This window comes from Mus pahari, chromosome 1, assembly GCF_900095145.1.
Source record: "Mus pahari chromosome 1, PAHARI_EIJ_v1.1, whole genome shotgun sequence".
Taxonomy (NCBI): Eukaryota; Metazoa; Chordata; class Mammalia; order Rodentia; family Muridae; genus Mus; species Mus pahari.
Genome location: NC_034590.1, coordinates 147427561 through 147443471, shown reverse-complemented (window position 1 = coordinate 147443471; position 15911 = coordinate 147427561). Strand labels below are relative to the sequence as shown.

The window sequence follows — 15911 nt, the reverse complement described above, 5'->3', positions numbered from 1 at the left end:
TCCTCCTCCTCCTCCTCCTCCTCCTCCTCTAAATCATCAGGTCTAGCTAGAAAAGAAAACACATTTGAATTTTTTTTTTTTGGAACCTTAACTATAGAAATCACTATGGCTTCCAATAAAACTTTTAAACAAATGGAATGAAGCTAAGCCTCATGAATAATAAAATCCAGCCACCCTGACAGAGTTTGAATACCAGAGGGGGTTTTAGGCAATAGCTTTTATAGACAGCCGTCTCCAGGTCTGCAGGCCATTATAACCGGTCATTCTTTATGTGTGCATGCAAGACTTACAGGATGTGAAGGGAAATTCAAGCCACATCTTGATATTGTATATTTGGAAACCTTTATGTAAAGGTAGCCAGGATGCATTTTCAAGTGGAGAGGCCTGTCTCTAGCCCTCAAAAAGGTTAGGAAGGGTTGAAGCCACCCGGAAGCTGGTGCCTAGTGCTATTCCAGCTGCCAGGGCCTTGGGTACCCCTACTCTTTTTTCTTTCTTCTTTTTCATCAGAGCACCAGAGCTCCTAAGCCCACCCCATCTGGCTGCTTCCTTTTTTTTCCATCTTCAATTTCTCTCATAAGTGGTCAAAATGGGAAACGGAAATATCTATTTGATGTTTGATGTGGTGCTCAAAAGGTTCTTTTTCCCCTTTAATTTTTATTTATTTATTTTTATTAAGGGCTTAAAAAATATTCTCCAACGAGGTTCTTCATAGGTTCATGCAGTGACCCCCGGGTCTTCTTGAAAAGCAAACCGCTCCCATCCTGCTTGTCATTTGCTACAGTGCAGAGGCCAGGGGGTCTGCGGCAGGGCTAGCCAGGGCTGGGCGTACGCACGGTGCGCAGCGGCGGGGCTGCCCAGCAGGGGAAGCCCGTCCCGGAGCGCGCGGGGCGCTGGCGGCTGCCGGAGGCGGTGGCTGGGACGCGGCGCGGCTGCCGCAGGGGAGCGGCGGCGGCGGGCGCGAGGGGCGGGGCGCACTCCGCAACTTCGGCCGCGGCGGCCGGGCGCTCTCGGCCCCGGCGCGCGTCGCTGCGGGGCTGCGGTGCGGCCAGCCCGGCGGGGCTCGGCTCGCCACCCTGCTCCTCCCCCGTGCCCGTCGGGGACCGCTGGCGCCTCCCGCGGGGAGTCCTCGCCCACGCGTCACCCGCAGCGTCTGGGGGACCCTGGGACGTGCGGGGTCGCGAGGCCGAGCCGGGCGCCCCCCAGTGGCCAGCGCCGGACCCCATGGCTGGGCCGCGCGGAGCCGAGCGGGCAAGGTGAATCCAGCCCCGGGGCCGGCTGCCGGAGCGCTGGGCAGGGGCGCCGGCTCCATGGGCAGCGGCGCTCGGCACGATGATGGACGTTAACAGCAGCGGCCGCCCCGACCTCTACGGCCATCTCCGCTCGCTCATCCTGCCGGAGGTGGGGCGCAGGTTGCAGGACCTGAGCCCCGACGGTGGCGCCCACCCAGTGGTGAGCTCCTGGATGCCGCACCTGCTGAGCGGCTTCCCAGAGGTGACAGCTAGCCCGTCGCCCACCTGGGACGCGCCCCCGGACAATGTCTCCGGCTGCGGGGAGCAGATCAACTATGGCAGAGTCGAGAAAGTTGTGATCGGCTCCATCCTGACGCTCATCACGCTGCTGACGATCGCGGGCAACTGCCTGGTGGTGATCTCGGTGTGCTTCGTCAAGAAGCTCCGCCAGCCCTCCAACTACCTGATTGTGTCCCTAGCGCTGGCTGACCTCTCGGTGGCCGTGGCGGTCATGCCTTTCGTTAGTGTCACCGACCTCATCGGGGGCAAGTGGATCTTCGGCCACTTCTTCTGCAACGTCTTCATCGCCATGGACGTCATGTGCTGCACGGCCTCGATCATGACCCTGTGCGTGATCAGCATCGACAGGTAAGGGACAGGCCGCCCCGTCCCAGGCTCTGCTGGGGATGTGCAGGGCTCTGAGCTCGCGCCAGCCTTTCCTGGCAGGATCGATCCAGCTAGACTTCACGGCGGGAAGAAGGGCTGAGCTTAAAATACAACCCCGCACCCATCACCCCTACACCAACCAAACAACTTCAAGCACAGGCTAAAGACAAACAAACCTTTAAAAGAAACCTTGAAATGTATCTGGTTTAGTGTAGTGATGATTCTAAGACCAGAGTTTTAAAAGTACTAGCAATTCCACCAGGGGGTCCCTTTGCTTGTTTCTTTTTTGGGGGAAGTGTGTGTGAGAAATTGGTCTGATGCTCCTACTTGACAAACCATTGCTGTGATCCATACGATCATTTCTCTCTTTAAGTCATCAGTCAGAAAGACACGGTGCTTCCCAGATTTTAGGAGCTACTCTGAGGATGAAGAAAGGCCCCCGAGTGGTCCTAGTATTGGGCTCTTAAACGCTGCACTCTTATGAAATGCTAATTCTGAATCTTGTTCTTGTGGAAGTCTGACTTCAGTGTTTGGCCATGCTGTCGGTCTCCTGCAAGCTTACCGACTGGAGCCTTACTCCTGTCTTAAAAGGTTGGTTTTAGTCTTTCGTCATATCCCCTGGGAATCTAGGGATATAATATCGAGAACTCCCCCAGTGGAGTAATTGAAGCAGAGGTTGACCATCTGTCAGGGATGCTGGGGAAAAAGAAAAAGAAATGCCGCTTTGGGTGTCATCATAGAGTAGGAGAATCCCGGGAGTTTCTTCAGACTCTAAGAATACAGAATTTTGATGGAGCTGGTTTTTGGCCTTAAACATATGCAAACGACAACTTGAAGTATGGTTTCAATACTCCTTGGCTACAGAACAATTCTGTTTCCTTTGGGATTGAAATATTAAGCCTTAATATCCATACTTGGAATTCTGCTGGTGATTTCAACCCAGCTCAGGACTATACCCTGTTGTGCTTAATGATAGAAATAGTGGCTGGTTTTCTTAGTGGACCCGCAGAGCCTTTAAATCTGTAGCGCTTTCAGCATGGGGAGAATAATTGATACCTCTGCATTTACGGTGACAGTGCCTAAGAGGATGGATTGGCGTGTAACTGAGATTTCCTCTCACTTTTCCTCCTTGAAAACATTGCAATGTGTGGTTTGTTATGTTTGAAATGATCTATTTTGCTTTATGACCAAAGTTTATAATTACTAAATAAAGGGTACGATAGTAAAGGGAATGTGTGCCAAGAAAAAAAAAAACACATTGTAGTTGTATTTAGGTAGTGATTTATTTATTTATTCTTTTAAAAAAATGACACTGCCAGTTTAGGTGTCATGACAGGAGCTTCTGACAGCAAACAAGGAATTATTTTAAGACTGGAGCATGAACTGCCTCTGTGAGAATATTGGCACCAGGCTTGGCAGCTGAAGTTCTGAATTACTGTAGTTAAAAATGACAAAAAACATATGCATTTACAGTCTGGCAATGACAACAGGAATTTGGAGAGTGCACTCAATACACATAATAAGTGTATTCATGAATGACATGCATAGATATCGCCTGCTCAGCAACCAAAACAGTTCTCCCATGAATGGAGTCCTTGTAAATGGACCTAAGTGTAATAAAACAGATATCAGCTTAGGCTGCAAGTGATGTCTTTATAACCCTTTCTTCATCTCATAATGGGAAAATGATAAATAGCACCTTGCGCTAACTTGTCAGCCTGTGCTTTTGTTGCTGAGGGCACATTCAGGTTAGGCTGAGCCCACCCTGTGATTCCTATACTTGGGCTAATGGCATCCATGTGCACATGCAATTTAGTACCAGCAGGAATGTCCTGAGTACAGAGCAAAGGTTAATCCTTCTTGGCAAGATTCTCAGCTTTTTATTAATTATATCCCTGGGATTGTTACAAATTATGGCAATATAGGCATATCTTACATATTTTGTTTCCCGAAGAATTGATCCATTGGTGATTTTTTTCCCTAAATAAAATTTTAGGTCTGCATATTGTTACTTTAGATAAAATGAAAAATTGATACAGTTGACAGAAATATTGATTTTTCTACCAAGAACCTCCAAAGCCAGAAGCTGGAAGAAGATGCATTTATAACTAAAGTGAATTATTTCAGGAAAAGGTAATTTCTTCATCACTGCTATAGAACTTGCCAGATGACACAAAATGTACCATCAAAACAATTTATCCTTCTTTCTTTCCCTGAGTAGCTAAAATAGGTGACATCGTGCTTTGTACTGGACAACCAAGGATGAGTAAGATTATTCTATTCAGCTCACACTACACCATTGTATGAGTTTGGATATCTGTTGGACATTTGACCTGACTAAACTGAACCCTGAAAACTTTCTTCACCATGTCCTACCATGTTGGATTCTTTCCCAACTCTGTCTAATGAAAAACCATATTGTTTTCTAAAGGCCTCAAAGTTCCCATCCTGCACCCATTTCAGAAAATGGCTCCTGTTCACCATTCGATTACAAAACTCTCCTTCCATCCCTTCCCTCTCAAAGTCTTGGATTTTTACTCATGCTTCTACCTTGGTCTGTCTTTGGCTTTTCTTCTCTATTAGATCAACTTCAGTCTTCCATCTTTAAGAACACCTCGTTTTTGGACTTATTTGTTTTTCTAGTTTTTATAACACTAAATGGTTAAGTTCAAAGAACTGTGCCCATGACTATATTTTCTTCTTTACCATTCAGCTTATGAGTTCAATATTACCAGGGACACTGTAATATTCAAACTCATCTTTATAGTTTCCTTTTGTTCACCCCCATTCATTTCCAATAAAGGATGTAGAATGGTTTATTATTATTATTATTATTATTATTATTATTATTATTATAAACAGATTTATTAAAGAAAAGGAACACAGGAAAGATAAAGTTTTGTCACCCTATAAAGCTCTTTTGTACCTTTCCTAGACAGTTTCCATAATGAAGTCTGATAGCCAAGGGTGGCCTCAAATGTGCTGTGTAGACCCTGAGTAGCCTTGGATCCTCCTGCTTCTGTCTCCTAAGTGCTTGGGTTTTAGATGTGTGCCACCACGCCTAGCTTTAAGTTACCTAATATGCAGAGTTTTAAAACATGTAAAATAAGCTTGACTTGTTGTTTTTTGAGCATATACAAGATTTAGAAGTATTAAAAAGTGTAGCTGGGATATAGTGGTGCATGCCTTTAACCCCAGAACTCAGGGGACAGAAGCAGGCAGATCACTAAGAGTTTGGGGCCAGTCTGGTCTACAGAGTGATTTCCAAGACAGCCAGGGCTATATAAAATGAAACCCTGTCTTGGAAAAGAAAAAAAGATACAAAAGTATAAAACAGTACAGAGGCTTGATGGACATCTGTTCAGTAGAGGTTATCTTGGGTGAGTCCCATCAGGAATCAGCACTCACCAATTTTATTAAGTTTTTTTTTAGTGTTTCAGAGGTAGATACAATCTTATTTGTATAGCTTTTCATACATTTGAAATATATTTTTAAAACATATACATTTCAAATGTAGACCTTATAGACCAGCGCATATCCTAAGTGCAAAGCTTGGTAACAAACAGCATATTGTTACAGTCAACAGTATTGTTATAGTTAACATATTGTTACAGTTAACATATTGTTAAGTACAACAGTGTCAACCTCACAGAGGTCCTCCCTCTTCCCTCTCTCTTCATAATACACATTGTAACCTCTGTTGCTCAGGAGAGAATGAATCAAGAGTAAATTGTCATCTTGTTTTCCTAAGGAAGCCAATAACGGACTTTTAGCTTCATAATTTGGCTTGAAGACTAGAACTTTTTAGAAAGGTAGAACTGAAATTGTACAGTCTATGCTCTTTTCTGTTGTTTTTTTTTGTTTGTGACCAGGTGTGGTTCTGTAGCTCTGGATGGCAAAGTCCTCCTTCCTTCCTTCTCCTAGTGCAGGGATGGTAGGCATGTGTCACCGTGCCCAACTCAAGCAAGCACACCTTGGAATCCTTCTTATGCTCATCATAATGCCCATAAGATACATCTATACTACTACTAATTTATTCATGCTACTATGTATAAAGCTACTCTGAAGGTTGATAGCTCATCAAGTCACTTTGCAAACCTCGTATTAGTTACTTTTTGGTTGCTGTGGTAAACTACCATGCCCAAGGCGCAGAAGGAAGGGTTTATTTGGGTTGATGGTTCTGAGGGGATAAGAGTCCATCATTGTCATGACAAGGCAGCATGGTAGCAGGCAGGCATAGTGGCTAGAGCAGCAAGCTGAGGTCTGGGATCCTGTACCAGACAGGAAGCTGAGAAAGCAAGCCTGGAATGATCAGGTTTTTAAATTCTCTAAGCCCACCTCCAGCGACACATTTCCTTCAACAAAGCCATATCTCTTAAATCTTCCCCAAACAATTCTGCCACCTGGGGACCAAAAATTCAACTGCCCAAGACCACAGGGAACATCTCATTCAAAGAGATGCAAAGCAGACATATTGAGGGGTTGATTATTTTAATTCAATTAAGGAACGAGCTGTGTAGTACTTCTCTTATTACTGTGACAAAATATTTGATAAGAAGCAACTTAAAGTAGAATAGGTTTATTTTGGCTTATAGTTTGTGTGTGTGAGCCATCACAGCAGGGAGTCACGCAGCAGGACATAAAGTGACCGTTTCCATCGTTTTCACAGTAAGGAAGTAGAGAAAGATGTATAATGGTCATATTACTTTCTCTTTGTAATTCAGTCCTGGAGGCTAGTCATGATATAGTCATGATATAGTGTTGCCTACATTGATGGTGGGTCTTCTTTTTTCAGCTAAACCTTTTTGAGAACATTCATACAGACACACCCAGAGGTGATGCTACATTCAATCAAGTTGACAATGAAGATAATTATCAAATACCCCTTTGTAATTCAACATCCAAATATATCACTTAAATGGTAACATTCTACTCCTGGCTCCTAAGGTCTAATTTTCATTTTAATGCAAAATAATTTAATCCATCTCTATCTAAAAGTCTTTATAGACTTAATAGTTCCAACACTGTTTAGAAGTCCAAAGGCTATTCTGAAATTCAAAGGCAACTCTTAACTAGGATTGCCTATAAACAAAAACAACAGTCACAAGTAATGTGAATGCTTTCAGTATACAATGGCAGAGAATAAACATTTATACGCTGAAAGGGAGGAATGGGAGGATAGTAAGGACCAGAACCAGAACAAGGATCAGCTCAAAACAAAACTCTGTGGTTGTTTGAGGGCAAATACCACACCCATATCTGCCATTTGGGACTCACGGTGGAATCACCTGGGCTCCAACAGTCTTATGTAGTTCTGCTCCTCCAGTTACGGTGCAAACAGCATGGATACTCTCTTTCTTTAGTCTGGGGAGAGGAGGTCAGCTCCACTCTGTGATTTTGGCTTTACTTGGTAGATGTTCCACATTTCTGGCATCTCTGAAATACTGGAGTCTATTTCAACTTAAGCTTCACTTTCCCAGCTTAATGAAATTGTCTCCTAGGCTTTCTTGGGGCCAGGGCAGGGGGATCCAACTTGGCTACACATTGCCCCCCTGGCCTTGTTTGCTTTCTGGAACCTTAGTGAAGGCCTTTGAGACCCCATTCATTCCCTCTTGTATCTTTCATGCCTGAAAAATCAATACTGTGTATAAGACAGTGCCTCTTGAGGTGTAGCCTGGGCCCCTTGGACTTTAACTGCTGTAGCCCCTGCATGCCTTTCAGGCTGACTCTGGGAAAACACTTCCATAGAAGGACATTTTGGGACAGAAAATCCCTTGTCCGTTCAGTCTCTGATCTTTTATATGTATCTGAATTATTACAACGCATTATTCAATGGATAGGGCTTACTCTCAGAGCACCTTTCTATTATCCTACTTCTGAGGGAGAGTTTTCCCTTTATGGTGCTAACCACTTCAGCAGTTATGATTTATTGCTCAGCAGCCCCCCTTTTCACAACTTTCACCTGTCCCCTGTGCCTTTCCTCACCAAATTGACCACACTTTTTTTCATATCTGTTTCATTTTCTCTCTCTCTCTCTCTCTCTCTCTCTCTCTCTCTCTCTCTCTCTCTCTCTCTCTCGATCTCGATCAGAACAGTAACTCATAACTACATCTCCATCTGCCNTGTCCCCTGTGCCTTTCCTCACCAAATTGACCACATAATGATTCATATCTGTCTCATTTTCTCTCTCTCTCTCTCTCTCTCTCTCTCTCTCTCTCTCTCTCTCTCTCTCTCTCTAGACCTGGATAAGAACAGTAACTCATAACTACATCTCCATCTGCCGGTTAGCCGGTCTTGAAATTTCATATGCCAAACAAATTAGTTGATTATTTTAAAATTCGTCCTCATTCACAGTCTCAGGTCACAGGCACAACACCATCGGATTCTTTGCAAGAATAAAATACGAGCGACCTTTAGCCTAGATCCTGGTAGAATCCATGTCATGCTCTGAAACCTCGTGAACTGAGATGTTCACTGACAACCACAGTTCTCTTGTCCTTTTGGCCTTCCAGACTCTGACTGGAGTGGTTCGGTGAGCTCTATTTACAGCCTGCTAGGACTTCTGTAGCTCCAAGCTCCAGACTCTTCCATTCTCTCCCTGCAGATTCCTTTCCAAAGGCCTAGGAACTAGGTCAAATTTATCATGGCAACAGTTACACTGCTGCTACCAACTTCCTTTATTGGGTATGTTTCTTGTTGCGGTGGCCGGAAACCTGAAGATAAAGGGGAGTTGCTTTATTTTGAGACAGAGTCTCTCATGAAATCCAAAGCTCACCAACTGGCTAGGCTGGCCAGCAAGTCCCAGGGATGCACTTGTCTCTTCTTCCTTACTACTAGGATTACAGACACCTGCCACCACCCCTGGCTTTCCTTTACCTCGGTGCTAGGGATCTGAACTAAGTTCCTTGGATTTATTTCACAAGCATTTTCCTAACTGAGCCATCTCCCACTCTCCAAGATTCGGTTTAGTTTGAGGGGATATAATTCACTGTAGTGTGAACATCATGCTTGAAGTATCATGATACATCATGACCTTATGTTCAGTCAGGGAAGAGAGATGAACGCCGGTACTCAGCTTATCGTCCTTGCTTTTTATGTTTTTGTTTTTGATTTTGTTTTTAAAACAAACTCCAGCATATTAGCCCATGATATGATGCTGACTACATGCAGGGGATCTTTCCTTTTCAGTTAAAAATTTCTGGAAATACCTTCTTGACACAATCAGAAGACATTTCCATGGTGATTGGAAATCCAATCAAATCGATACTGAGGGCGAACCATCACAAGCTGTCCCTGTAAGTCGTGCTTTGCTGATGAAGTGTTGCTCCTGGCAGATGTCCCTTTTCTAGGATGTAGGAGTTTCCTAGGAGTTCAGCTCAGAGGTTTGGATGCTCTTAGTGGTTTCTCCTTCTGACTTACTTACATTTTAGTCTCTAGAGAACTGTGAGCCTGTCAAAACTCCCACTGAAAACTTTGAGTATGGGAGCTTGCGGGCTTCTTAGTCTCCTGCCCTTCTCAGTTCCAGAATCCAGCAGACGTCTTGAGTGGAATGCCTGATCTTCTCAGTTCCAGAATCCAGCAAACGTCTTGAGTGGAATGCCAGGTTAGTGCTTGCCTAGTCTGCTGCTGCTCCTCCCTTCTCACTGGGATCTTGGCCTCTCAAGTCTCTAATTTTTGTCTTTCTGGCCCCAGACAATTGCCAAAAGCTCTTCTGGTGTTTTTTGACTCTTAAGAGCATCTCCGCATGTAAGCTCTTTCTTGGATCCTCAGCCTTTTAGGCCTGACCCAGTTTTGGCTAATGACCCAAGGGGATTTAAGCCTACCTTCCTGTCTTCTGTAGTTTTTAGTCCTGAAGTCCTAGTGTTCCAAGAGCTCTGTGATACCTACAAGAAGGTGTGTGTGTGTGTGTGTGTGTGTGTGTGTGTGTTTTGTGTTGTAGCAAGCCTTTTTATAGTTGCTTTAAGTGGAAACATTGGTCTGAAACATCTGAAAACCTCATTATTGCTCGAAGTGAGCATGTGCCTGAAATAGCTTAAACATACAAATATACAAACAACATAATGTAAATGTTTTGCTTAAAACCCATCGTTGGCTTTCATGCTGCTTGGAATGGATTAAAAACCCTTCCATTACCTGTACAAGGATTTTTTTTTTTTTGGTCCCTGTCTCACATCTCCACATCTTGTGGACTGTCTTGCTCTCTACATTCTGGTCATATTGATCTATTGTTTGCTTGTTTGTTTGTTTGTGTTGTTTTTCCCGTGATACCAAACGGTTTCCTCTATCAGTCTTACTCAAAGAAAAACCATTAAATAATATCCAGTCATATTCTGTATAATAACGTTTTTATAAATGTTTTTAACCTTTTAAAATTTTATGTGAATGGGTGTTCTAGTTACATGTGTGTCTGTACACCATTTGTTTGTTAGATCACATGCGACTGGAGTTATTTATAGACATTTGTGAGCTGCCATGGGGGTACTTGGAATTGAACCCAGGTGTTTTGAAAAGCCACCAATGCCCTTAGTCCTTGAGCCGTCTCTCCAGCCTCTCATAACAACATTTCAATCAATGATGAACTACATATTCAATTTTAGTCTCATAAGGTTATATCACCTAGTGATGTTATGCTATTTTAATTTGGGCATATACTGTGTTTCCATAATGGTAAAACTGACTGACAATGTGCTGTTTGGACTGTATCTCATCTCTGCTGCTAAGCAAAGCTTGCTTGGACTGTATCTCCAGTCTTTGCCGCTAAGCAGTGCTTGCCTATATTTGTGAAACCAATTTCACACTGAAGTTTCATTCACTAATGGGTGATTTCTACTCTACTTATTTGCTTTTGAGATAGGATCTTGTAACACAGTTTAGTCTGCTTTTGAACTGGTGATCTACATGCCAAGAGCTGAGACTACAGGCTTATACTACCATGTTGCATAACAGTTAACTTTGACCTTAAGTTAGAAAGCTGAAAAATAAGAAATGTTCAACTCACAAAATAATCAATAATTAAAATATCTAGAAAAAATACTAAATGTTGGCAAAAAGGAGGAGTAAGAAAACTTTCATAGATTAGTAGTGTGACTGTAAACTGATGAACCACTGAACATGTTTTTCTCTTGCCACAAGTTACTGTGGGCACACATACACCATGCCTTTGTTGCTTCACTGCAAATGTATACAAGAGAGACTCTTGTCTACTAAAAGCATTCTATAAAAATGCTTGTAGTACTCACTAACTTAAAACTCCTGAGCTTGAGATGATTAATACACATATATGTCAATGGTAGAATGAGTAAATAAATTGTGATATATATATATATATGTGTGTGTGTGTGTGTGTGAGTGTGTGATATGCATATATAAAAATTGTGATATATATGTATATATATATGTTATATAAATTGGGGTACATATATGATATGGTATATATGTGAATAGATTGACTATAAATCAGAACTACTTAGAAAGCTTACTAAGTAATACATAGCGGATTAAATCAAATTTTAGATGTCATATCATTTTAACAATAAATACTGTAGGGTCACATACATAATGCTGACCAGAAGGAACAAAGTACAAAAGAATAAATATATGTGATTCCATGCACAATGAAATAAGAAATAGACAACATGGTATAGAGGTGTGTATTATCAGTAACTTAAATAAGGAGAGAATGTAGCTAAGGAGAAGAATAATAATCATTTCTAGGTGGGAAAGAGATTGTGACCCAAGTGACATGCTTCTGGGGTAGTGCAACACTCTCTTTCTTGACAGGAGTTGTAATTAGAGTTTAAAATAATTGTCAAAGCATCTACATATACTTTAGGCATTTCCTAGCACAAATACATCATTTATTTTGTAGCAAAAGAAACAGAAATGTTTATTGATGACAACTTGTGAAGTGCATTTTTTGGGCTCTCTTTCAGATATATGATTAGTCTGAGCAGGTACAGTTATTGTTTAAGTACTGTCAGCAGTCCCTGTGTCTAGCTCCATATTGGGGGGCAGGGGTCATCTTTGGGTTGTTCACAGTTACAGGAAGTCATCTGGTGCTTTTCCAAGAGGTACAGTGTTTAGGTCTGACTGGTGTCTGGCTGAAGTCTTGCCTCCTTGCCAGGTGCTATGAGTCATTGCCTTCGATGATCTGAGTTCTGCTGTTTGCGTTGATTCTGCTGTGATCAGCAGTGCAGGGGCATCCTGGCCTCTCAGGATCGCCTTTCTTTTCGAAGGAAGTCGTTCTTGCTCAGCTCTTATATTAGTTTGCAGCTTGTACAGATATTTTAAGAATTGTTGGAATCTTCTAGCTTTAACTTTGCTAAGAAAAGACAAGAGAGGAGAGACAGACAGCTTTCATTTTTTTCTTCTGTTAACCGACAGGATTGCTTTATATTTTTCATAGACCACTACTTCCACATACCAAATCTCCTCTCATCCTTTCTGCCTCACTCTGAAGTGATTGTTCTTCTCCCTGTGTGCTGTTAGAGGAACCAAAGGCTCTTGAGAACACAGGCGACTTGTCTAAGGATATACAGTTTATAGTGATGCAAACATGTTCAAACCAATTCAAGCAATGCATATCTACATGCTTATATTATATATATTTACATATTTTATAATATTTATATATAGCATAACATGTCATTATATATAACATTTTATTGTGTATTGTTATATATTATATAGCACATGAATGATATATAACATGTGCTATGTATGTTAAAAATGTTATATATATATGTGTTTTATATATATATATACATATAAATATATGTTTGTGGAAGATAACAGGAAAATACATTTATAAAATATAATAGAAATTGCGATATGGGTTAATGGTGGGGGTAAATCTTATTTTATGTTGCAATCAAAATATAGAATTAGATTGGTGGTGGAAATACTAGAAAGAGTCCTAGGCAAAGGAAAAGCACTCATGATGGAGGCTCTAACTTAGCATATGAGTGAGCCCAGAGAGAAGAGCAGGGAGGCCTTCTAAGTGAAGAGACAGTAAGGACGATGCCCTAGTCAGTAAGAGTTTGCCCCTTATTGCTGATTCTGCAGTTGTTTTTTTCCCCAGTCTCCTTTCTCTTTAGTTACTGAAATATGCCCTTATTATGGCTTCGCAAAATAAAAACTACTTCCTAGCTTCTCTTGCAGCCAGGTGTGGCCACATTACTCTATTTGGTCCAAGAGTTGCTAATAGAGCAATTAATGTTTTGGCTTTCTGATAACATCCCTCAAGACAATTAGCACAAGCTCCCCCACCTTTGTCTTCTCTCCCTTCTTGTTGCCTAGGATAGGAGCCTGGAGAGGTCTGGTCACTTTGGAGAAGGGCCATGCTTCAGAAGGAAGAGGCATGTGAAGGATGGGTATCTTGGCACACAGCGTAAGGAATGCTGGAGCCCTCAATTTCTTACCATTACCACTATGCTGTCTGTTACGTGATTCAACTCAATCTGAACTATTACATCTAACTACCAGTCTCTTCCCCAACTTGATTGTTCTTCCTACAAATGTTTCCACATTTCCTCAAACCTCAGTGTAGATGTGTCATTCTCCTTTGTAAATATTTCAGATATAATATACCAGTTTATAAGTGTTGCTTGTTACTGAGGTTTATAGGCACAGAACAGTAACTAGTGATATCTCATTTGAGTCTTCTTGGCATCCTTGTAAAGTATCTTCGTTAAATATCTGACATCGAATGTCTCTTCTGATCAAAAGTGAGCATGACATGTATGACCGCATCCAAGACTATTGTGTAGGTAAGGCTGCTGAGGAAAGTCATGGACATAGCATATGGGAGATACTGTCAGATTCCAAAGCTCACTGGTTTCTTTACATCATCGTCGCCATTGTCTACTATGTGGTTGTTAAGCATTTCTGGAGTCCCCAGACTTAAATAGACTCTGCACGTTTTCCTTCTAGCAATTACTTCAATTTGTAATTACAGCATTGAGAAATCGACTGTAAGAATTCATGATCCATGGGCTCCTCTGTGCCATCTACAATGGCAGGAGCTGGGCTAGGCTGGCTAGACATTGTATTTCTAGTTCTCGGCAGAATATTTGGGTTATAGTAAGTGTTCAGCTATCTTTGTAGATTGACTGAGGGAAAAAGGGAAGGAGGAAGGGAGGGAGGGAGGAAGGAAGGAAGGAAGGAAGGGTCTCTCAAATTCCAGATACATCGGGGCCTAACTCTTATTCTCCAATGTCTACAGAACATTCCTCTTGGTGAATGTGCCATTTACTTGAGAAGCCAAATTAGGACGAAAGCGATTGTGTGTGGGGAACAGAATCAAGGTGTAGGTCGAGATAGCACCAGGGAACAGCCTCCCCGAGGCACTGTAAGCTGGTGAGTCATCGATGGCGCTTCACCTGTGGAACACAGACATTAACAAGTTGCCATTACTACGAAAGCCTTAGCAGCCGAAAGCCAGGGATGGCTTGCTGTAGATCAGACAACATTAAATGGAAATTCCAACCCTTTTTCTTTCAGTGAATCAACACATTTTTAATTAACTCATGACCCTCATAAAGAAGAGTCATAGGTATTAGGGATGAAGGCAATGCCTGCATAGAGCATCTGGGAGTAGAAATACCATTTATTGAATGTGTACTGGCTAGCAAGCCCACTAACAGGAGACTTACATGGTTCGTTTTATTTAATCCCTTTAATAATTCTGTTTTTTTTTTTTTTATTCTGAGCTCAAAGCTCTCTAAGGTGAGGAAGAGAAGAACATTATTTAGCTATAGAGGGTAAATGTTTTTTTCCCCTAGGGATATGCAGAAAGAAAGAAGCAATTGCAAGGGGTGTATGTATATGTGTATGTGCTCTGAAACCTGGTCTTTTGAACCTTCTGCAGATCCTTTGGTATTGGCATTGTGAACACAATCTGTTAACCCTGTCAACCATGGAGCATTTTCTCTTCCTTTTCAGACAGGATGATGAAGATATCAATAACCATAATTATAGTGTTAGCATAATTCCTTAATGTTATGTCTGAAACCCTTTGGGCTGGCTGGTTGTATTTCCGGGTTCTGAAATTTTTTTGGAGTTTAGAAATGCAATTCAGGGGCTGGTGAGATGGCTCAGCGGGTAAGAGCACTGACTGCTCTTCCGAAGGTCCTGAGTTCAAATCCCAGCAACCATATGGTGGCTCACAGTCACCTGTAATGAGATCTGATACATTCTGGTGTGTCTGAAGACAGCTACAGTGTACTCATATAAATATAATAAATAAATAAATCTTAAGAAATGCAATTCAGTGAATGTAGATCACATAACTGCTGGGACAATTAATTATGAGTTGTCTTGATTATATTAAGACATACCCATGTAAATGCTAAAACAATCCCCCCCTGGACGGGGAGAAAAACTAAAGTCTAAAAAAAAATAGTAGTAATAATAAAAATTAAAAAAAAATGTAATATTAGCTCACATCATATTTTTCTGCCATAGAGGCTTACTGGAAACTCAGTAGGAAAGAAATCCCTTTTCCAAGTGCACCTGTATCCAAATCCCTGGAACCTGTACACATGTGACTGTGCATCATAAAAGGGTCAGGGGAGGTGAGGGAACAGTGGAATCAAGGTTTCCAGCCAGTTGACTTGACAGTTGGGGAATTCTGGGTTGCCTGACCCGCACCCAATACAATCATAAGGGTCTTTAAATGTGGAAGACATGGGTGAGGGAGTTAGAGAAGGAGGCGAGATGATGGTGTGGCTCTTGTAGTGATATTCCCTGGGAAGACGACCCAAGACACCACTGCTGGCTTCAAAGATGGAAGGGACCATGTGCCGAGGGATGGGAGTAGCTTGCAGAAGTCAGAAAAGAGGAGGAGGAAATGGGTTCTTCTTGTGTCTTGAAAGGACTGCAGCCTTCTAATGCCAGCTCAGTGTTAGCCAAGGAAGGTGCCCATCACACATAGGACCCAGATAACTACTGAATAATACACTCACACTGCTGTTACGTGCTAAGTTTGTGGCAATAAAGAATTGGATACTGTCAGTT

The 15911-nt window shown here is 42.1% G+C and overlaps 1 protein-coding gene across 4 annotated transcripts in view; it reads left to right on the top strand.

Annotated features, from left to right (window-relative positions):
* Positions 1 to 971: 971 nt before the first annotated feature.
* Positions 972 to 15911, top strand: part of Htr7 (5-hydroxytryptamine receptor 7) — a 91205-nt gene continuing 76265 nt past the window's right edge. For 3 of the 4 annotated variants that reach the window (XM_021207321.2, XM_021207313.2, XM_029540302.1), the window contains exon 1: positions 972 to 1877. In XM_021207321.2, coding sequence (XP_021062980.1) covers positions 1330 to 1877 — 548 coding nt within the window. In that variant the 5' untranslated portion in view covers positions 972 to 1329. The remainder of the gene's footprint in view (positions 1878 to 15911) is intronic. The other variant, XM_029540306.1, reaches the window with a different exon arrangement.